Below are 24,278 nucleotides of genomic sequence, written 5' to 3'. Positions count from 1 at the left end.
TTTATGATAGTCACACACAGAGAGAGAGAGAGGCAGAGACATAGGCAGAGGGAGAAGCAGGCTCCATGCACCGGGAGCCCGATGTGGGATTCGATCCCGGGTCTCCAGGATCGCGCCCTGGGCCAAAGGCAGGCACTAAACCGCTGCACCACCCAGGGATCCCTAAATCCCACTTTTGCAGCCCTGGATCCATTTTATTAATAAGACCACAGAAAAATTTTTTTTAAAGATTTTATTCATTTATTCGTGAGAGAGAGAGAGAGAGAGAGAGGCAGAGACTCAAGCAGAGGGAGAAGCAGGCTCCATGCAGGGAGCCTGATGTGGGACTCGATCCCGGGTCTCCAGGATCATCCCTTGGGCCAAAAGCAGGTGCCAAACTGCTGAGCCACCCAGGGATCCCCAGACCACAGAAAATTTTATAATAATTAATAGCATATTCTATTAAACTTTGAAACTTTCTATGTAATGGGTGCTATTTCTTTCCTACCCATTTTCATCAACCTTGCTTTCAAAACAAAGTACTGCAAAAAAAAGTAAAAGGATTTAAAAAATGTTAATATACCTTTCTTTTCCTGTTTGGATAAATGATAGGCAGTGGCCTGATATAAATGATTAATGGTTACAATGTAATGTCTCTAACATAGGTTTCATATGAAAATTGGGCTTATGGAGAACCTAACAATTATCAAAATGTTGAATACTGTGGTGAGTTGAAAGGTGACTCTGGTATGTCCTGGAATGATATTAACTGTGAACATCTTAACAACTGGATATGCCAGATACAAAAAGGTATGATAACCTGTGCTTTATTTTATCCTAGATTGGAGAACTAACCTCCTGATATCCTAATATTTTCCCTTTATTAGAAGAACCAAACAAACAAAATAACAAAATAAGGGAACTGGCAGGGTCCATCAATTCACAGGATAAGAATGAAGTCACTGAGTACAGATAAATGTTCCAAAGGAACAGGAGATCAAAAGGCCACCCGGGAATCCTGGACAAGAGTCACGTCCTCTAAAAGAGTTCCCACGAGCTGTGATTCTGGCTCACATTCTACAGGGGTAGGAGTGGGTGTAATGCAAATACCATTTCTTTTGGGGATATTTACCCCCTGACCTATGTCAGCCATCCAGTAGGTGAAAATTTCCCAAATATTCTAAATATTGATTTCTTAAATAAATGTTCAGCACAAAGCACAAGCACCATTTTGAGGTGCTTGGTACTACTACACCCACCATGCTATTGGTGGTCAAAAAATATCACTGCATGCTATCAGTTATGATCTGGGACTCAGAAAGTTCCGCATATCCGAGTCAGGCATTGAAGTCAGAGGATCCAGGTTCTTATGTTCAGATAAAGGAATAAACAGATCTTCCCTGGAACCACACTTTACATAATCTTCCTCCTTTGTAAACAGTTAAGTGGAACCACATTGCCCTCTGCTGTTGGGGACCTTGGCTACTGTCCCAACGCCACTGCTTAGATAGAGACACAACCCTGTTGCTCTCCCACTGTCTGTCTGCTTATTTTCCCTACTTCTGCATAGATTAGTGTTTTCAAAGTTTTTCAAATGGAGGAATAAATGGTGACCAGTTTTTCTTTAGAGGTCTCCTAACTCCCAATGACTAGTTTCTTTGTGTATTGTTAGTAGCTCTATTCTTAACAGATGTTAAATACATTAAGTCAAGCTGGGTAACCTGAGTCCTTTTATCAGGTTCCAACAAAGTCCAGATACATCATTAACTACTTGGACAGAAAGTTTATTTAACTTTTAGTAAAATATACATTTAATAAAAATGAGATTCTTTTGAAGAAAACATTTTATAAACAAATAGTTCATCTTTAATGGTTTCAAATAATAAAATTTTAAGTAATTTCACAGCTAATTATCATCTATTGAGTACCTTCTACATACCAATAGCACACATATTTTACCCTACCTCTCTACACATACTACTAACTCCTTTTTGCAGTTGAAAGAATTGAAGGTAGGCAATTTAAGCCCTAGTCTGGGATTTGAACCTAGGCTTTCTGAATCCAAAACTTGTGTTCCTTTTTTTTCTTTATATGACACTATTTGTTGGCCCTGAAAAGTGTCTTCCAATTTCTGGTGGCTGTTACTTACCTAATTCTGCTGTCCTTCATTCTCTAACTCTACGACATGGTAAGAGAATTAGGGAGTGGAAGAGGAGGAGACAGAGAGAGCAGTTATATTTTTAGCTATTTTGACCCAGTGAAAATAGTAAAATTAGAAGGACATGTGATTGCAGAAGTTCCAGCATACTTTATGATTTGATTTTCTTTTGTTTTCCAGGAAAAACACCAAAACCTGAGCCAACGCCAGCTCCTCAAGACAGTAGGTGTTTTCATATTTTGTGAACTCCATATCGGTAGCCTTTTTTTCTTCTCTTTCCTTTCTCTATGAGACATACTTAACCTGGGAAGAGCAGAGTTCTTAATATCTTTGAGAATCTTGTGGAAGTCTGGACCTTTTCCTCTAGATGCTCACATGCACAAACACAAGGAGTTTTAATACAATATCTCAAGGCCACTTGAATCAAATCCAAGGGGCTGGATCGCCTCTTTAGTACTGTGTTAGTTTCCAATGGTTCCTGTAACAAATTACCACAAACCCCGTGGCTTAAAGCAACACACACTTATTCAGAAATATGAACTCTGTTTCACTGGGTCAAAATTGGCAGGATCATGCTTCCTCCCGAGGCTCTAAGGGAGAATCTGATTCCTTGCCTTTATTAACTTCTAGAACTTCATTTCTTGCACTTGTTAGTTGGTGGCTCCCTTCTCCATCTTGCAAAACCAGCACTGTAGCATCTTGCTTCATTTATCACATTCTATTCTTCTTCTGTAGTCAGATCTCCCTCTTTAAGGATATTTGTGATTATATTAGGGCCCGCTGGATAATCTAGGATAATCTCACCCCCATCTCAAAACCCTTAAATTAATCACATGCACAGAGTATCTTTTTCTACATAAGGTAACATTTATGGATTCCAGAGATTAGGACATGGATATCTTTGGGGACTCTTATTCAGCCTACAATAGCACAGAATTGTAGAATACCATGGTTTGGAAGAAGGCTTAGGAGCCCTCCTGGTATGTGAATTCCTTGATTCTCCAGGTATACACTGAAGCACCCAAGTCCATCTGTTACAGGCTCTTTGTTATATTGAGATGAAAGCTGATTTCTCCCAGCTTCCACTTCTTGAACTCAGAACATCATGGGTGCAGGTATGTAACTCCTGCCAGCTCTGTGATCCTATTGATAAAAATAACGCTAAGAGTTCCTTTACCCAATGATGATACATGGAACTTAATTGAGAAGAAAAAGTTCCAGAGTTGATGCAAGGTGGATATCTGGCCTTAGGCAATGCAGTCTGTATTTGGCTTAAATATCTTGCTTATTTGGGTTCTCAGAGTTTCAGATACCTCTGATAAAGCGACTCTGTCCTTTTCACTTTTGTGAACCACACATACCAGATTCTTGAATTTGTCTAAGTAAAATTCATCACCCTTTTTCATTAATTTTTCAGATCCGCCAGTCACTGAAGATGGGTGGGTTATTTACAAAGACTACCAGTATTATTTTAGCAAAGAGAAGGAAACCATGGACAAAGCCAGAGAATTTTGCAAGAAGAACTTTGGCGATCTTGTTTCTATTCAAAGTGAAAGTAAAAAGAAGTTTCTATGGAAATATGTAAGAATTTGATTAATTTAAGAATGAAACAGTGATGTGATAAGCAAAGATAATGCCTACTATTGGTACCCCATGGTGCAATTTCAAGTTATGTGCTGTATTTGAATTTTCTAAGGTTGGGGAAGATGTGAATGCCAGAGGAGGACAGGCAAGTGGTGGCCGTAACAGAAACAAGTGACCTGATTGCTTAAATATTCAATGCAGAGTCACAGAACCCAGAAAGCTTTTAGTCGAGGCTTTGTGAAGACCTACACATGATGGCTTTGAGTTCACTAATTTGATTTTCAAATATCATAATTCTTAACTCGTTGTTATATATCAATCCTGGACTCTTTGTGTACAGTGTAGGTTGATTATTTAAAAACCTATCTTATTTCGACCAAATTGTTGGTTAAAAGCTTGATTATTAAAAAAAAAAAAAGCTTGATTATTCACATAAAAATCTTTCTTGGTTGGGATGCCTGGGTGGCTCAGCAGTTGAGCGTCTGCCTTCAGCCCAGGGAGTGATCCTGGAGACCCGGGATCAAGTCCCACATCAGGCTCCCTGCATGAAGCCTGTTTTTCCCTCTGCCTATGTCTCTGCCTCTCTCTCTTTCTCTCTCTCTCTGTCTATCATGAATGAATAAATAAGTAAATCTTTTAAAAAAATCTTTCTTGGTTGTACAGAAATTGTCACATAACATAGAAAGTATAGGGTTTTTTTTTTCCAAAGGCACTTGGCTTAGTATTTCTTTTTAAAAATCTTCATGACATCCTTGTTGCTTATCAGAAGGGAGGTAAGAGGGAGAGCAGAAAAAAATAAAGTTAACGTAATGAAAAAATAAAAATTCATTTGCTGACAAAGGGATTAGAGTATAGTCTGACTTACCTTCATCTTTGTGGATATATTTTGGTTTGAAATTTTGAGGATATTTCCTAATTTGCACAAATATATATGTGGATGAAGTCTTTCTTCAGAAACAAAATACCATGTGGTTACTTTGTTTTCAAGAATATCTTCCAACAACCTAATAATTACTGTAGCCATTTGGTATTATAGAGAATGATTTAAGGTATTTGTTTTATAACTTCACATTCTTATATAGTGTGCATAGTTTTCTTTTTTAAAGCTTATTTCTTTGTTTCTACACCCAATGTGGGGCTTGAACTGACAATCCTAAGATAAAGAGTTGCATGATCTTCTGACTCAGCCAGCTAAGCACCCCAATATTTTTCTTTTAATTTTTATGAAAAACATAACTTTTACAACAAAATCTCTGCATGAATCTGTTCTTAGAAAAGGTTCCAAATGGGCTGCCTCATTAATAAGTACATTTTGTTTAAGAATTTTCTTATTATAGGGGTGCCTGGGTGGTTCAGTTGATTGAGCATCAACCCTTAGTTTTGGCTTCGGTCATAATCTTGAGGTCCTAAGATCCAGCCCCATGTCAGCCCCAGCTCTGTGCTCAGCATGAAGTCTACTTGAGATTCTCTTTCTCTCCCCATCTGTCCCTCACCCCACTTGCCCTCTCTCTCACAAATAAATAAATATTCTAAAAAAAAGAATTTTCCTATCATATAAGTATGGATTGAACTATATGTAAACTTCCATCCTTTAGGTAAACAGGAATGATGCACAGCCAGCATATTTTATTGGCTTAATGATCAGCTTGGATAAAAAGTTTATGTAAGTACATCAAAATAAAACAACTTTGCTTCAGAGACTAATCTGATAAATATCTAAGAGTTATTTTTAAGACTTTAGTTTTGCTGAATACATTTTTAAAAATCCTACTGAATTCTCAATCTAAAATGCGTCTTTAAAAAAACAAAAGGAATTTTTAAAAATCCTGTTTCATATTTTCAGCATCATAATTCTCAAACAGATAACTCAAAGTCTGATTTAATCTTGCAAAACTCCACCTGTCTTTGTTTTAGGGTTTTGTCACATGTTAGCCAATGATCTACGAAGAAGATATATTATACATATATGAATACTGAACTTATTTTAAAAATTATGATTCCCATTTAGACCATCCTTGGTGCACAGGATTAAAGGGGCCTTTAAGATGCCCCACTTACTGCTTTCACAGCACTACTTTGAAATCCCCTTTCAACTGCACGAAATGCTTTCCCTTCAAAGGAATGACTGTACTGTTTTCCATTAGATACAGGGGCCAGGAAAAGCTGTGGGAGGGAGGAAATTAGTACATTTTTGGGGTTTCTTTCCTTGTTCATTAATACAATGTTCTCCTAAGCTTGAAGAGCAGATATGTCTTCCTGGCTCAGGCACGGATGTTTTAGCCACATATGTTCCGCTTGACCATTAATTGCCATTTTTGAGCAATAGAGAACAAAACTCACACTCATTATTTTTAAAGATCAGAAATGTTTGATGCTTCTTTGGACAAGCACCCATTTTAATCATCTCTAAAATAAGAGGGTTGAATTTGATGATCTCTTGCTCTCTTTCCAGCTAACAGTCTCTGAATTTCTATAATTTATGAAAATAAGTATTGACCCACATACCTTAGGAGAAACCTAGAATAAACATAAAAATCAGAGTATGGGCTTAATGAGAAACTCTGAATTCTTGGTCTCTCTCTATGGGTGGTTTTGTTTTGTAGGAATCATGTCTAATAAGTACTGTGAGAGGCTGTTTGCTTCTGACCCACTTCCAGAGAAACTGGGATCTCCATTATCTCTCTCACTTCAAGACTAAAGGTAGCTTCTTCCAGGGAAGGAAAAGAAGACAGACTAGCCAAGGCATCAGGTTGCTGCAGAGGAGCCCAGTGCCACGGGAAGCAGCAACTTCTTGGGCTTTTTCCTGCTAGTCTCTGTAGACTCCTCTCTTCTGTTTGCTTAAAATTCCATACTCTCTTCATCTTCATTGACTAATCTGTTTCCCACACCAAACTGCAGCCAGTTATCCTAATGTTTGTATTATTACTGCTAAATGCCTGAATTTTCTTTTCCAGTTGGATGGATGGAAGCAAAGTAGATTACGTGGCTTGGGCCACAGGTGAACCTAATTTTGCAAATGACGATGAAAACTGCGTGACCATGTATTCAAATTCAGGTAGACAATATAAAAATCTTCGTGAATTTGCCTTGTCGTATGATGTGTCATCTGCTACATCCCTAGGCTAAAAGTAGCAAGTCGTGCACTTAAATCAGGCAAGAAAAGCAGAGAAAATAAAGAAGTTTAATTTCAGCAGTGTTAACTGTTTGTGAGAATGGATGCTTAACATTTGCTCTAATACATGACACAATTGTGTCGTTTCTCATTTTATGAAACATTTCTTTATGTTTTGATTTGAGCAAAATATCCAGAATGTTTATCTATCTCCCTTCTCTCTCTCCACATCTTTATCTGTAAAATGAGAATAATGATAGAATTTACCTATTGTTGAGAAGATTAAAGATGTAATATATCTAAAACACTAAACAAATGCTTCGTATATATAAGTTTAGATATTATTAGATTACTATTATTAGTTCTTAATAGTGATATAGATAATACATCTGCAACACTAAGTTTATTCTGGGCTCATAGGAAGCTATCTATAAAGTTGAACTATTATCAGTTTAAGTGAAAGAACAAAAGAATATGGCATGGATCTTTCTAGTTACTTGTGTAAAAATGATGGTTGTAGTCTAATCCATTTTCTGAGACTCCTTATAAAACATAAATGCACTGGGGCACCTGGGTGGCTCAGTGGTTGAGCATCTGCCTTTGGCTCAGGTTGTGATCTCAGAGTCCTGGGATTGAGTCCCACATTGGGCTCCCCACAGGGAGCCTGCCTCTTCCTCTGCCTGTATCTCTGCCTCTCTCTCTGTGTCTCTCATGAATAAATAAATAAAATCTATAAAAAAATGCATTTTTTAAAAAAAGAGTGTTTTTAAATGCAAATATGTAAGTCTAACTTAGCTATTTTGTTCTTTGCCAGGGTTTTGGAATGACATTAATTGTGGTTATCCAAATGCCTTCATTTGCCAGAGACACAACAGCAGCATCAATGCCACAGTTGTTCCTACAGTGCCTTCTGTCCCAGGAGGTTGTAAGGAGGGCTGGCATTTTTACAATAACAAGGTACTAAAAAAATTAGTTGTAGTTGTGGCATTGATCAGTGTGTGGATTGACAATGCGAATCTTTCAGTATGGTGGTAACTTTTGCTTCTCTAGTGACTTTAGAAAATTTTAGGCAAGGATAGAGGTTGCTATTTCAAGTTCTCTATGGAAATTGAGAGTATACTTGAAGATACTCTCCAAATGGATGTGTCCTTTGTTCTGAGGAAGAAAACAACTTTGCAAAGGAAGTTTGTGGGTGATAAAACTAACTTAGCCTTTTGGATCTCTGTTTGGTTGGAAAAAAAATTATATTTAGCTATAATCTTCATGAAGAATTTTAATTTCTTTAAAGCAAACACTATTATCTTTACTTAGTTCCTTTTTTTTTTTTCTTTCATCCAAGTGTTTCAAAATCTTTGGATTTGTTGAAGAAGAAAGAAAAAATTGGCAAGAGGCGCGAAAAGCTTGCATAGGATTTGGGGGAAATCTGGTATCAATCCACAATGAGAAAGAACAAGGTATGCAACCATTGTATAATCAGTGATGCCCTTAAATATGTAATTCTTTTCTCCTGCTGATAGTAAATGATATTTTGGTTTTCCAGAGTAAACATTAGGCAGGGAAGAAAACCCAAACACACGTGGAGAACTATTTTATTCAGTTGTAGGCACTGTGCTGGGCATTTAACACAAAAGTCCCTTTTTTTTTTCTTTTTTTTTTTCTATTTTGCATATTTTTTATTGGAGTTTGATTTGCCAACATAGCATAACATCCAGTGCGTGCTCATCCCATCAAGTGCCCCCCTCAATGCCCGTCACCCAGTCACCCCAACCCCCCACCCACCTCCCTTTCCACTACCCCTTGTTCGTTTCCCAGAGTTAGGAGTCTCTCATGTTCTGTCTCCCTCACTGATATTTCCCACTCATTTTGTCTCCTTTGCCCTTTATTCCCTTTCACTATTATTTATATTCCTCATATGAATGCGACCATATAATGTTTGTCCTTCTCTGATTGACTTGCTTCACTCAGCATAATACCCTCCAGTTTCATCCACATTGAACCCAATGGTGGGTGTCATTTCTGATGGCTGAGTAATATTCCATTGTATACATAGACCACAGCTTCTTTTTCCATATTTCTATGGACACCGAGGCTCCTTCCACAGTTTGGCTATTGAGGACATTGCTGCTATAAACATCAGGGTGCAGGTGTCCTGCCCTTTCACTGCATCTGTATCTTTTGGTTGAATCCCCAGTAGTGCAATTGCTCAGTCATAGGGTAGCTCTATTTTTAACTCTTTGAGGAACCTCCACACAGTTTTCCAGAGTGGCTGCACCAGTTCACATTCCCACCAAGAGTGCAGGAGGGTTCCCCTTTCTCCACATCCTCTCCAAAATTTGTTGTTTCCTGTCTTGTTAATTTTCACCACTCTCTCTGGTGTGAGGTGGTATCTCTTTTATTTTTTTTTATTTTTATTTTTTAATAATAAATTTATTTTTTATTGGTGTTCAATTTGCCAACATACAGAATAACACCCAGTGCTCATCCCGTGCCCCCCTCAGTGCCTGTCACCCATTCACCCCCACCACCCGCCCTCCTCCCCTTCCACCACCCCTAGTTCATTTCCCAGAGTTAGGAGTCTTTATGTTCTGTCTCCCTTTCTGATATTTCCTACCCATTTCTTCTCCCTTCCCTTCTATTCCCTTTCACTATTATTTATATTCCCCAAATGAATGAGAACATATAATGTTTATCCTTCTCCGATTGAAAAAGTCCCTTTTCATTGTTAGGACAACTGTGTGAAGCAGGTTATCCTCACCCTACAAGCAGTCAAAGAAGTAGAGTAGTTCTAGAAGTAAAACGGAAAAATTGTTTGTTTTCCATTTATTGTGCCTCTAACTGGTTGATCACATACCTTAAAATGCAATAAAACTAATTTTTAAATATGAACTTTGAGCAAATGGAGACACCCCCCCCCATAAAATGTAAGGATAAACCAGAGCTTTGAAGAAAATATTGAAGGAGAAAACTCACCATATCTATAGAACAGATTGGAAAATTTATTATACTGTCAAGAGAAAGATAGTTGACCAATTTGGCAATGGTCTTTTCATGGCCACCTTACCTGAAATAGATTTTACAGTATATTATTGACCTGTCATTTTAAGAAGGATGCTGCCCACCTACAGACCAGCCAGATGAAGTAACTAAATTCATGGAAGTTTTGGAAGCCACAGCAGGCATTGAGTGAGGCTTGTTTGAAGGAACCTCAGCTTTCACAGCCCCAGAAAGAGAGGCTGTGGGCTTTGAAAAGAGAAGATGTAAACCTGTATAGTTCCAGAAGGAAGCAAGGGATGGCAGTTGCAAAGAAATAGGTTTAGGCTCAAAATTGGGAAGCCATTCTAACAATTAGAACTGATTAAATAAGTTGTTCTGTGAGCTCTCTACGGGGCTGTGAAATGCTTACACTGGGAAGTTCTCAACGGGATGTCATAGAGTCACACATGCTGACTGGTACAAAGCACGAAAGATCTACAACGAGTGTTTGTACGAATGAGTTTATGTGAGATGTTAAGGGGGAGCTGAGGAACTGCATAATTTCTAAGTTCCCTTTTGGTTCTGAGATTCTTTGACTTCCAGAATCATTTACTAGAAAACATGGTACAAAATATACAAAAGAAGAAAGACACAGGAAAACCCTCTGTGGCACTGTCTCAAATGTTTACTCTGTAAATGCCGCCATGTGCTCTCTTGGAACACATGATACAATAAATCAAACAAAGTTTCACTGAGAGCCTTTGTCAAGTTCAGCAGCTTGCCAGACATTGAAAGAGAAGGGTCAAACCATAGCACACAATAGAAACGTTTTAAGAATATAATATTCATATTTCTCTAACTGGCCTACCACATTTTGGACCTAGCTACCCAGCAGAGAAACATAATAATTGATTTCTTCTCTTAACCACAAAGTGCTGATTCCTGGCATCACAAAATTAGAACCTGGGTAATAGAGATGTGCAGAAGGAAACAATTTTCAGATAAAATAACATTATTCCTGGCAAAACAGACACACGTTGTTGAATTCTTATTGTGGTTGTTGGCAGAAACAAAGTCAGTGCTGAAATCCTGGCAGGTAGTGCTTTTCCACATTCATCTCAAGTTGGGGATGGGGAAAGTTCTGATCTTATTTAGGAAATAAAACAAAACCAAAATAAATATCTAGCTGTGTTCTTCTCGCTCTAAAAAATGTTGAAAGAATTTGTTTTTTTAATTTTAATTTTTATTTATTTATTTTTTTCACCTTTGATTGAGAAATAAGCAAATCCCTGAGCACAGTGGTCACTGCGTCTGCTAGTCTGGCAGGAGAATAAACACGTAACAGTGACCCTTCTGTGGAATGTTTGTTCATGAATAAACAGATAATTGTATCTCTTCAGGCTTCTTTCTATTTTGCATTTTCTTTTTAATAACCCAAATGCTTAGTCATTCAGTATCCTATTTGCATTTGGGAGTCGGATTTAAGCATGTTTGGAAAATATTCTGTAGAGTTGATGTTCATTCACCTAGGTGTCCGTGGCTGCTGGCAGATGAGGTCACTAGCCATGGAAGGCAGCGTGTGGTGTGGGAGGCGTGCAGAAGGGCAAATGGACAGGGGATGGGGCATGTCTTCACTTAAGCCCCTTACAGCATCTGAATATTTGCCACCAACCTCTCTGTGCAGAACTGGCAAGGAAGCAAGAGGCCACACTTGTTCTACATTCTGTGCATTTTTCCAAATCTTCTCTCCTACTGAGGGGAGTGCTTAGCATCATGATGCCCCCTTGGTCCAAGCACACCTGGTGGACGGCCACCAACCCCTGACAGTTGCTCCCCGGGAGAAGTTCTAATTGGGTGGCTCTTTTGGTTTGGAAATCCAAAGTAGTGATAATGTGACAGCCTAATGCTTCTTGTTTTGACAAGTAGGTTTCATTTTTAGAAGTTTTCTGGATGAAGCACCCTGTTTGCCCCCTCATTATTATAATCAGATTGTCTTATTTAAAGAATCAGGACACCTGCAAACTCATGGGATGACTGCGTATGAATTAGAAACAGTGCCTCTTCCTGCAGGATGGCAGGCAGCCACAACCCAGATTGGGCTGTATGAAATGGAGCACAGGGCCTGGGATGGATTTCAGCCACCCTGTCCCAGTTCCCCACTGCCCTTGGGCAGGGCACGGCCTGCACAACTATCTGCAGCGGCCCGGATAAATACCCAGACTTTTATTATACGAAACTTTCCAAAGTACAAAGTGAAGTGATAACGTGATGTTAGGTTAGAATGTGTTTGTTTTCATGGTAAGTGCTTTGAAATCATAATAAAGACATGAATCATGTACTCAATGTTTTAAAATTACGTATTTTGAATATTTTCCGTAGTTTGAGTATCTTCCTCCCCTCCCCCACCAAAGTTTAAAATTACCCTGTGGAACTTTCTTTCAGCATTTCTTACCTATCATATGAAGGACTCCACTTTTAATGCCTGGATTGGGCTGAATGATGTGAATTCAGAGCACACATTCCTTTGGACGGATGGGCGAGGAGTTCATTTTACAAACTGGGGGAAAGGTTACCCTGGTGGAAGAAGGAGCAGTCTTTCCTATGAAGATGTAAATATCAGTTTCAGGTCACCTCTCCATGCACCGTCAGCCTACTTAGAGTCATCATATTAGTGATTAATCTGTGAAAAATCTACCAGAGTTCTCCTTGATCTGGTTCATTCTTGCGGATCTTAAGTGTTTTAGATTGAGCCAACCTCGAGGGAAGGGGTGTAAATTCAGTTATGGACTCTTCAGCTTGTGGGGTAGGTGGTGGCGGCCTCAATGGATGGGAAAGCCAGCTCCAATCTGGGCCTATGTTGCAGTCAGTATGTACACTTGAACCCAGAGTTATCAATTTTAGCTGTATCAACTGCCTCTAAACTCTTGAAGCTTGTATCATTAGGGGTTTACGTCTGGCAGCTACTGCTACTTTTTTTTTTAAAAAAAGATTCTTATTTATTTATTCATGAGAGACACAGAAATAGGCAGAGACATAGGCAGAAGGCGAAGCAGGCTTCCTGTGGGGAGCCCGACGTGGGACTCAATGCTAGGACCCCAGGATCAGGACCTGAGCCGAAGGCAGACGCTCAACCACTGAGCCACCCAGATGCCCAGCTACTACTACTTCTAAAGATAGAAATTATCATGATTGAGTTACTACTTGTAGAGCACTTACTGTGTGCCACTGTGCTCGCTGCTCTCATATATTAACCTAAGAGACAGATAATTGTTTCTTTATTTTAGTACTTTTAATCTTGTATCATTGGACAGTCAACCCATCAGTGTTAAACACCGCACTAGGCATTGAGGAAAAACATGAAGAAACAAAAGATTTTGTTCTTGTCTTAAAGAAGCCCACACTTTTGTTAGACTACAAGTCTTCCACGGGAAAGAAGATGGTGAGAAATGCAAGGGCGTGATGGCGGGATCAGTTATAAAGCCCTGTAGTAGTTAGGAGGAAAGAAGCTTACTGTGGGATAGAGTGATCTCTCAAGAGGTTTAAAACAATGATCGGGTGTGCGGGGTGGGGAAGGCCATGCTAACTGGGCAAGGTGAATAAAGTCTTCAGGAAAAAGACACCAGGTAGGGCTGGGCAGGAGTACATGACTTTGGATATAACAAGGCTTTTATACAGAAAGGAAGTAGGAGTAAACTTTGAAAGGTTGATGCAGAATTTAGAGAAATTTAAATGCCCCATTTAAATTGGACTTTGTCAGATAGGCAGCAAGAAAAGGTTAGAGCAGAAAAATTATCTGATCACAATGGTGCCTTTACAATAACTAATTGGGTTAGCTCTGTGTAGGGCAGATACATTTAGGTGATGGGTTGGTGATTTTCTGTGAGAAATTGTTTGAATCTTCATTACATTCACGAAGGCTAAAAACTTAGTGAAGAAATTCAAGCAGAATGGAATGAGGCAAGGTTTGCTTAGAAAAATTTCTGGATGAGACATGAATTTTGTGTAAAAATTATTGCTCAAGTGGTTTTTGTTTGTTCATTTGTTTTGAGAACATAAAGACAAGCAAAAACAATAAAAGCAAAATCTGTAATCTCATCATCCAGGAAAAAACAATTTTTTGTTGAATTTATTTGTAGACTTGTTCTTCGTATGTGAAAAATATAAAGTTTATCTCACAAAAATGTAATCAAAACACACATACTGTGTTGTTACAATTTCTAGGACTTGAAAAATGAAGAGGATTAAACACGGTGTGATAAAGAGAGTGTGAGAGAGCTTTTCATATGTCTTTTGTAGTGGAAACATACTTGTTCTGTACAGGTTTTCTGAAGTAGAGCGTAGGGTGTAAGCCAGGGTAATGGAAGATAAGAAAAGCTAAGAAGGAAGATGGGAATGAGTGGAGCATGTAAATGCAGGATCAGGAGTTCCTGGGGGTTGAGGTTCATAGGATAATGAGGCTAGAGGCATGGAGGTCACAAAGGCAGTTGGTGCAGCATTGCAAGCAGTGGTAGCTATGGATCAGGGATTAGGGGGTAACTAATAACTAATAACTGGGGTTCTTTCCATCTTTCTGCTCTACATCATTGGTATGTTGGTTTAGCTCTTCATTACTGCATGGTAGAGAAGTTCCAGTCGTTCTATCCAGTCAAGAAAACACCCAATCTTCCTTCCTTTGTGGCTCTTTATCAACAAGAAACCCTTCCTGGGGGGCCACTCCTGCTCATAGCATGCTTTGCATTCCTCACTTGTTGAGAAGCTGGGTAGTGCAGTGACTAAGGCCTGTGCTAGGAGCTTGAATGCCTGGAGTTTGAATCCTAGCTATTATTTATTAGCTGTACAACCTTGGGCAAGTTAACCTGTGCCTCTATTAACCTGTGCCTCAGAGCTCTCAGCTATGAAATGGGCATACTCATAATACCAACCACATCGGATGGATGTGAGTTTATAGGAATTAATACATAGATGGTATTTAGAACAATGCCAGATATTATAGGTGTGAAATATAATTATTAGAACTGATAGGTTAAAGAAGCCCAACATGTAATAAATCAAAATCTTCATCTGAAACACTGGATGAAAACTTTGGCAGGTGCAGATCTTATGACTTTTTTATTTGCTTTGGCTCAGACTATCCTATGGAAGCTTGATATTGCAAACATATTCACAACAAAAAATAGAAAACTCTTTGCAGCCTGGCATACTTCCCTGTAAGATTGCAAATAAGATGGGAAGCTTTCTAGCTACATGCCAACAATTTGGTCTGAATCCATAATGATATTTTATGAATTAAATTAGCAATAAAAAATATAGATTATATTTATTTCCCTTTAACAGTAGGATACCTGTTTGGGGGTTTGAATCATGAGAATTAAGATGGAGAAGACATTGTATTCTAACATTTGATTGCTAAATTTTGATAGGGATTAATGTAATTTCTGATGGCAAAGTTTCTCCAACCTGTCTCTAAAATTATCCAAATCTATCTGACTTTTGATTAAGAACAGCAAGAGTTCAGGGGTGCCTGGGTGGCTCAGTCAGTTAAGCATCTGCCTTTGGCTCAGGTCATGATCTCAGGGTCCTGGGATTGAGCCCCCACATAGGGGTCCTTGCTCAGTGGGGAGACTGCTTTTCCCTCTCCTATGCCTTTCCCTGTGGCTTATGCTCCCTCACTCTCTTTTTCTCTCTCAAATAAATAAATAAAATCTTTAAAAACAATAGCAAGAGTTCATTGTGAGAGATCCACATAGAAAGTGTGAGCAGTTGCGTGGAAAGTAAGGGTGAATTGGCCAGAACTGTCAATGAATTAGGATGATGTCTTTAAATTTGGTGGTTGGGAATGAGAGATTTTTTTTTTGGCTTATTAATTTATTTAAACAATTGTTGATTCACGCTGCTCCCCCCGCCCTTTCTCCACAAATGTACAGGCTGACTGTGTTGTTATTATTGGAGGGAAGTCAAGAGATGCAGGAAAATGGATGGATGACACGTGTGACAGCAAGCGGGGCTACATTTGCCAGACACTTCCTGGTAAGCTGTACTGAACCTCGCCGTCCCAAAGAGCTGAGGTTATTTAACAGTCTAAAAAAACGACCTTCTCAATTTTGCTGTAGACCTTGAACTGCTCTAAAAACATAAAGTTTTATTTAAAGAATGGCCATTGCCTTGCACATTGTTTCTCACCTCATTCCATGTGTGTCTATAACAGAAAAAAGGGCGACACCTATGACCTTGTCCTGGGTGTACCGCCTCATCCGTTACAAACATTTTGTGCAGTTTACACTTGAGGTTGGAACTTTTTCTAGCCTCATTAGAAGTTTAGGATGGTACACCATTTAAAAAATGTCACAGTAAGAATATTACAGTTCTGCTTGCATAATTTGAGAACCATTGGCACAGAACATTATATATGCTCCATTGGTTCTGTACTCTCTGCCTTTAAAAATGTAGATATCTTTTTTTTTTTTTTAAGATTTTAGGTCATCTCTCTACCCAACATCGGGGCTCGAATTCACAACCCAGAGATCAAGAATTGCATGTTCTACTGACTAAGCCAACTCTGTATCCCTAGATATCTGATTTATGTTTCTTTCGTATCTTAGGGAAGCCCTATAGTTACAGAAAAATAAAACAGAAAATGTGCATAGTTACTGAGTCAAGATTATGTTTGTACTTTAGCCTCCAGTGAAAGAAGAATACAAATGTCTTCCTGTACAAAAAGAGCCAGAAATTAAAAGGTGGTTTAGAGAGGAGGAGGTAGGGTGGGGTGGGCTTCTCTCATCCTGAGCACAGTTCTTAGAGTGGGAATTGGAAGGTACTTGTTCTTCTGCATCAAACTGATTTTTCTATATTCTCGTGGGAGTCAGGGAACTAAGTCAACTCATAACAATGAGTGGAAATCACAAGATATTTTTGGATGATTAAAAAGTACTGTAGAAATTCTAAACTTTCATTAATTCAGAATTAATTTCATTAATTCATTAATTTATGTACAGGACGTGTTGCTTCTCCCTCTATGCTATGTCCTATGGCACCAGAATCTCAGGCCACCAGAAATGCCAAACATGCCATCTGTGCCTCTGTTTTGAGGAAAGGAAGAAGTATCCTTCCAGGACTGAATAGTGACTTACAAGCTTTTTGAAAATCTTTCTCTTACCATAAGTGATAGAAATTTGCCACTCATCAAAACTTATTAAAAAATAAATATTGGTAACCATATTCACATACTCATTCATGTTTTTATTCATATCAATGAATATAAAACCCATCATTTAAAAAATATATAACACCTGTTCTTTGTTGACATTTCTGAAAGTGCAGAAAAGCACGAAGGAAAAAAGTACCCATGATCAAACCACCTGAAAAAAACCTCCCAGTATTTTAGTTTAGTTTTTCATTATAATTGGTTTATGAATGTTTTAATAAACAAGCAAATTGGACAGATGAGCTGTTTCCTAATTGCATATAGCCTTCCAAGAAACTTTTAAGCTTTACGTCAAGCCTCCTCTGCCACTTTTAGTGCTCCCCAAATTTTCCAGTGGTATTAAGACAAATTCAGAGCTCCCCAAGCTGGGAAATGGTGGTTATTCAGTCTCTACAGGCTGTACCATTGGAAGGGTGCTGGTCTGGGTCTCTTGGTTTAATGATATTCTTCTACCAACACAAGGTGGCAGCAACAGCAAAAGAAAGGGGAAGCTGCCCCGGCCAAAATAAAGTCATTACCATACTAGGCATAATCAAAACCAGGTTTGGCATTGTACAGTGACAGAACAAGGCAGATGGTAGATTAGGTCCGTATATAGTGGAGCATGTCTGAGAATTAGCCAAGACAAAATTGGTAGGCAAGGACATCTAGAATCCTAGACTAGGGATTGGCAATTTTTTTTTTTTTTTTTTTTTTGTAGAGAGACACATTATAAATATTTTAGGCTGTAAATGTACATTCTCTGTTGCAACTACTCAACTCTGCTGTGATACTAGGCAATCACAGACAACATTAAATAAGTGACCGTGGCTGTGTTCCAATAAAACTCAATTTATGGACACAAATTTGAATTTCATACAATGTTGACATGTCACAAAATCTTCTTTGAATTTTTTTTTTTTTTTTTTTTTTTTTTGTCCAGCCATTCTTGGCTCATTGGCTACAAAAACAGACAACAGATTTCACCTTATGGTTGTCATTTGCTAACCTCTCACCCTAGGCCATCTATTAAGGGGCCCAGAAAGAAGGTCTTTTTTTGGGGGGGGGGTCTTGACAGTGTCACAAAGAATGGGTGGGCCCAAACAGCCTTTAGAAACCCATGCTAGAAGACTGAGGAAGAGTTCAGAAAGTCAAAGTGACTCTGGTCCCTGAGTCAGTTTGGTTGAGATATGAGGGTACAGGATGAAAGGCATTGACAATCATCAGTAGGAGAAAAGACTTATGCTGGAATAAAGGTTGAATGAATCCAGGGCTGGTATCTGGCCTCATGCCAGAACTTAAAGCAGTCTCTTCAAGGTACTTTATGAACAGGTTGAGTCAAATAGATACAAATAGATGCAAATTCATGCATTGGGTGCAACAGATGGAGGAGGGGGAAGAAGATGGTTGATAACCTTGAAATATGCCCAAGATGGTAAAACTAAAGATTAGTAATGACAGGATGATAGATATTTTTAATTGATGGAATTAAACTGTGTTGTTTCTTTCATTCAGATACTAGATCTCATTGAATTTGCAAGCCTTTTGGGGTTTTTTTTTTTTTATATAGTTTAGAAACTTGATTACATATCTATATTGATGATCTAAATACAGTTTGGAAATTATTTCATTCAACCAGACATACTGGTTAAAAAAACAGAGCTTTTTTTGGTGTTTGGTATGAAATGACTCATGGAAATATTTTTAGCACCTGATGGTTTAGATTTATGCTACCCTTATTATTTTTATAATATATGAGATATGGTAATAGATATAATGTACCATTAACACTCAAAGTAATGTTCATTGATAATGCTAATAAAAACAAATCTTTTATTCCAGACTCTTCCTTGCCTAATTCTCCAACAACAATTCCAACAGATGGCTTTATTAAATATGGGGAAAGTAATTATTCACTCGTGAGATTAAAGTTAGAGTGGCATGAAGCAGAGAAGTATTGCAAGCTTCACACTTCCCTTATTGCTAGCATTCTAGATCCCTATAGCAATGCATTTGTATGGATGCAAATGCAAAGATTTAATGAACCTGTGTGGATCGCCCTGAACAGTAACTTGGTAAGATACTGGAAACATGTGTGACTTGACATGATTGATAAATTGTGATTAAGCATGATTCTCTTTCTGTTCATTCCGTTGAATATTTACATAAAATCTTTTACATGAATCTATTTTAAATAAACTTAATTTAAATCAATTTATTAAATAAATCAAATTATATACTATAAAATGTATTTAAATTTAAATTAATTATATTAATCAATTAAAATAAGTTTTATTTCTTTATTTATGTCTTACATATAACTGCAAGACGCTGAGCCAGGCAATGTGAGTGATGCTAATGTGAATTAGATCCAGTCTTGCAGGATCCAATGCCTTCAAGGATCTAGCAAGCTAGTGATATGTGTCAGAAATCAAACTAAGATTTATATAACTTATATTAACTTTAATTCTGCTTTTGAATGTTAAACTTAGATTCTACATCTAAGCCTTTTTTATTAACTTGTTTCTCTCTAGTGTCATAATTATAGCTGTGCCATGGAAATTAAGAAACCAGATCAGAGGCATAGTTCCTAGATGATGAGGATACTTTTTATTTTCTGTGGCAAGCCATTCTAGAGTTATCAGTCCTAAAGTTATGTGAAGAATTTCACTGCAGTCAATTCTCTGTGTTCCATAAAAGAAAAAGGCAGGTTAGCAGAGAACTGGGGTGGGGGTGGGGTCACAGAACTAAGAGTGGTGATGGAGTTGCCAAAATATTCTTAAAATGAGCCTTCTCTGATGGTCTGTGACCCATCCATCCTCCATCCACTTATCTAGTCAGCCAGCAAACTTCCTAGTAGAAGAAATAGAGATTTCTACAAGTAACTAAGAGAGACAAGATCAGAAAGGTTGAAGAGAAGTCTATAAAAGTGCTTAAAGAGGAGAGGAAAGGGATTGGTTGAGTCAGAAAAGAGGGCCAAGAAGGCTTCTTAGGGAAAGTGGACTTTATAGATATGGTCTGGGATGGTGGAACATAAGGAGTACTAAGATGAGAGAAATGGACAGAAGGAGATAAAACTGGAAAGTAGGTTGATGTCAGATTTGATAGAGCTTCTAATGCTGTGCTACAGAGATCAAAATGTACACTTTATGGGCAGAGAACTTCCTAAGTAGGGAACTGAATATTTAAAAGTAAGTAGTTCCATAATTATTTCTGTGATTAAGCTTAGGCAGGACATTTTTATGTCTATGTTGACTCTAATTTTAGTAATTAATTTGCTTGATAGTTCACTCATTTTCTTCTTATAGGCATGGTCACAATTCTCTCATGAGTTTGAAATAGGCTTTTATTTATTTTTAGAATGATTAAACAACATTTCCACTATACCGACATTTATAATTATTTTTATTTTTTATAAGATTTTATTTATTCATGAGAGAGACAGAGAGAGAAGCAGAGACATAGGCAGAGGGAGAAGCTGGCTCCCATGAGGAGCCTGATGTGAGACTCAATTCCAGGACCCCAGGACCACGACCCGAGCCAAAGGCAGACACTCAACCACTGAGCTACCCAGCTGCCCCAGCATAAGGGTTTTTTTAAGTCTATGTTTTACAAATTATCTTTCAAGGATGTCTTTATGGAGAAGTCCAAGGGTCTTTATAAAAGAAAGGTGACATTAAACTGAATTTAAGTTGGTAGAAATGATTTATAATGTCCTTTTTGTTCTCAAATGTTGAAGATTTGTCAAATCACAGTCTTAAATATACTTCTACTCCTCACTTGGTTCTTTTGGTGTTTTCTAAATAAACAAGACTCCATGTTAATTTTTTTTTTTTGTCTTTGCAGACCAATAATGAGTATGCTTGGACAGATAAATGGAGGATGAGATACACCAATTGGGCTGCTGATGAGCCCAAATTGAAATCAGCATGTGTTTATCTGGATATTGATGGTCACTGGAAGACAGCGTATTGCAATGAAAGTTTTTATTTTCTCTGCAAAAGATCAGATGGTAATCAAATACACAAAGCCAATCAAGGGATCTGATATTTTCTCAATGAGCTAATATACACCATTATTGACATTATTAAACCGTAACATGTCTTAGGTATCTTAAGAGTAAGATAACAGAACATATCCCTTCACCTAATGAAAGGCTGATTTGGTAATAAACAAATATATAAAGAGGCAAATAATGGAGGTCGAAGATTTTCTTCATTGCTAGAGTTTCTTTGCACTTTGTAGATTTTTGAATTTTTATTGTTGAGATTATCCTCTGAATCTCTGATGTCAGATTTGTCAGGAAATTATGATGACTTTTTATGTTGACAGCACAACTATATCAAAATAGTTTTATCAGAATCCATATAGATTAAACAGAATCAGTGATTTATGGCTTTAGCTTTCTTAGAATACAGTCTTAGAAGTGGACAGGGATAAAGTTCTAGAATTTTCATGGTCACATTTCGTTATATCACAGACATCAGTCATAACTAACAAGCATTAATAGGGGTTAGGGTTCCAGAAAAGAGTGTCTTGAAGGGGGACACGCTTTGCAAATTATATTTAGGTGACTTTTTAAGAAACGTAACATCTTTGTAAGTATTTATAGATCTGCCTTCTTCATTATGACTGTGATTTCTACTCTACCAGAATACAGTCTATTGAAATATATTTAAAATGAAAACAAAAAGATAAAGTAAAAAGAACACCCAATAACAAAAAATGGCAGATCCAAATGATTACCATTAGAACTTTTTACAAATAATGATTGGCGATGAAATTTTTCTTAGCTGCTAATATAGAAACCTCAGGTTTTATTTTATTATAAGTCATTTTATTAACAGAAATCCCTGCCACTGAACCCCCACAACTGCCTGGCAGATGCCCAGAGTCCGAGCACACAGCATGGATTCCTTTCCACGGTCACTGCTACTATATTGAATCTTCATTTACAAGAAACTGGGGTCAAGCGTCTCTGGAATGCCTCCGAATGGGTAAGTGTCACATTTACTCTAAAAATTCCCATAATCACCTATTCTGGACTACCATGATATGAACAACACTGTACATTTAAATCATATGGAATGCAAAAATACCTGTTTATTTTTCTCTGTATTTTATAACAGAATGAATAGTCAACATCATGTCCCACACAAATATAATTTATAACATCATGGACTCAAAATTTTAAAGAATTACAGTAGAAAGTAATCATCTGCTGGATAAGTCTTCCTTACTTTCTGTCCTAATATTCTCAATTGTTGGGATTGTCATTCTCAGTTGTAGAGTGTTGTGTTCAGCTCTTATCACTATAAGCTCAGGTTCGACAAATGCCTAAGAGTCATTTGCTTTACCATTAATAGAAAAGCCTTTAGTTCTGATTATTTTATATGTGAAGAAAGACAAAACAAAACTCAAAAAGACATGACAGAGATGGATAATTTTCCTCCCAAAATAAAAATGTTAAAATTAATTTTTCAGATTGCATTTAAAAATACTTAATTAAATCCTACTTTTTGAAAAACTGTTGAATTATTCTTTTTTAAATTTTGATTATGTTGTATGTCATTGTTCTTTATCCAATAGTGATATATATATATTCATACAAGAGCTTTATTCTCATTTCCTAGAAGTCATTCAAAAGTCAACCTTGGATTTTGTTTTTTTTCCTATTAGGTTTTTTTTTTTCTTTAGCTTTATTGAGGTATAATTAATATAGTAAATTATGAGACATTTAAGGTGTACAGCATGATGTTTATATCATTTACAACATGATTTGATACAGGTGTACATTGTGAAGGGATTATCACCATCAAGTTAATTAACATATCCATCATATCACATATTTAGTGTACAACATGATGATTTACATCATTACAACATGATGATTTGATATAGGTGTATATTGTGAGGGGATTGTCACCATCAAGTTAATTAACACATCCATCATATCACATATTTACTTTTTTTTTTTCTTTCCTGGTAAGAACAGTTAACTTCTACTCTCTTGGTAAATCTCAATTATACAATACAGCATTATTAGCTGTAGTCACTATGTTATCCATTTCTATCCCAAAACTTTATTTATCTTATAAGTGAAACATTTTACCCTTTTGACAGCATTTCTCTATTTTCATGCTCTGTAGTATACCATTTAAATTTTCTTATTAATTATTTACTATATATATAGTTTATTTCCTTAATGGTGGACCTGGGGCTGATAATTACCACTTGAATATGCAACAATCTAGTTCAGATTAATATAAATGTAATTTTAATAATACATAAAATTTTTGCACTTATATAAGTCTATTCCCTCCACAATGCTTTGTTACTATTGTCATACAAACGTATTTTATGCCCATAATACAGATTTATAATTATTAACTTTATGTAGTTGTCTTTATATCATGTAAGATTTTAAAAATGAGTTATAAACAATAAATAAATTAATATGTCATATTCTTACTTACATAGGTGCCTTTACTAGTGCTTTTTATATCTTCATGTGGATTTGAGTTTCTGTCAAGTATCTTCTCATTTCAGCCTTAAGAACTCTCTTTAGTATTTCTTGTAGAGTAAATCTGCTCGTGATAATTTCTCTCCATTTTTTTTTTTGTATCTGGAAATGTCTTAATTTTCCCCTCATTTTTGAAGGATAGTTTTGCTGGATAGAAAGTTGTTGGTCAATAATTGTTTCCTTTCAGCCTTTTGAGTATCTTATGCATCGCCCTCTAGCCTCCATGGTTTCTGTTGAGGAATCAGTGCCAGTTTTTTTTGAGGATCTCTTGTGCACAATGAGTCACTTCTCTCTTGCTGATTTTAAGAATCTCTATCTTGACAGTTTGCAATATGAATTTCCTTGCAATTATCCCACTTGGAGCTTAAATAGATGTGGAATTTCCTAGATGTATGCATTAATGGTTTTCATCAAATTTCAGAATTTTTGGCCATTATTTCTTCAAGTATTCTTTTTGCTTCTTTCTTTTTCTTCTCCTTCTCAGACACCCATTATGTATATTTTGACACACCTGATTATGTCCCACAAATCTTTGAGGCTCTGTAAGTTTTTCTTTTTTTCCCCCATCATTCAGACTGGATAATTTCAATTTACCTATTTCCATGGTTTTTGGTTATTTCTTTTGCTTAACCAAAGCTGCTGTTAGGCTACTCTAGTAAATTTTTCCTTTCAATTGTTATAATTTTCATCTCCTGAATTTTAAGAAATAATTTCTATCTCTCTCTCTCTTAATATTCCATTTGGTGAGACATTATCTCATACTTTTTTG

General features: G+C 37.1%; 1 protein-coding gene across 3 annotated transcripts in view; it reads left to right on the top strand.

Moving 5' to 3' along the window:
• The window catches only part of MRC1 (mannose receptor C-type 1), a 95,360-nt gene that overhangs the window by 62,803 nt on the left and 8,279 nt on the right, over positions 1–24,278 (top strand). For all 3 annotated transcript variants that reach the window (XM_025445175.3, XM_025445174.3, XM_025445173.3), the window contains 12 exons: positions 645–789; positions 2,318–2,359; positions 3,555–3,718; positions 5,317–5,384; positions 6,676–6,776; positions 7,648–7,790; positions 8,173–8,287; positions 12,249–12,415; positions 15,731–15,833; positions 18,829–19,061; positions 20,833–20,998; positions 21,834–21,983. In XM_025445175.3, coding sequence (XP_025300960.1) covers positions 645–789; positions 2,318–2,359; positions 3,555–3,718; positions 5,317–5,384; positions 6,676–6,776; positions 7,648–7,790; positions 8,173–8,287; positions 12,249–12,415; positions 15,731–15,833; positions 18,829–19,061; positions 20,833–20,998; positions 21,834–21,983 — 1,597 coding nt within the window. The remainder of the gene's footprint in view (positions 1–644; positions 790–2,317; positions 2,360–3,554; positions 3,719–5,316; positions 5,385–6,675; positions 6,777–7,647; positions 7,791–8,172; positions 8,288–12,248; positions 12,416–15,730; positions 15,834–18,828; positions 19,062–20,832; positions 20,999–21,833; positions 21,984–24,278) is intronic.

Source organism: Canis lupus, chromosome 2, assembly GCF_003254725.2.
Source record: "Canis lupus dingo isolate Sandy chromosome 2, ASM325472v2, whole genome shotgun sequence".
Lineage (NCBI taxonomy): Eukaryota > Metazoa > Chordata > Mammalia > Carnivora > Canidae > Canis > Canis lupus.
The sequence above is the reverse complement of the archived record's forward strand: the minus strand, read 5'-3'. Positions and strand labels throughout refer to the sequence as shown.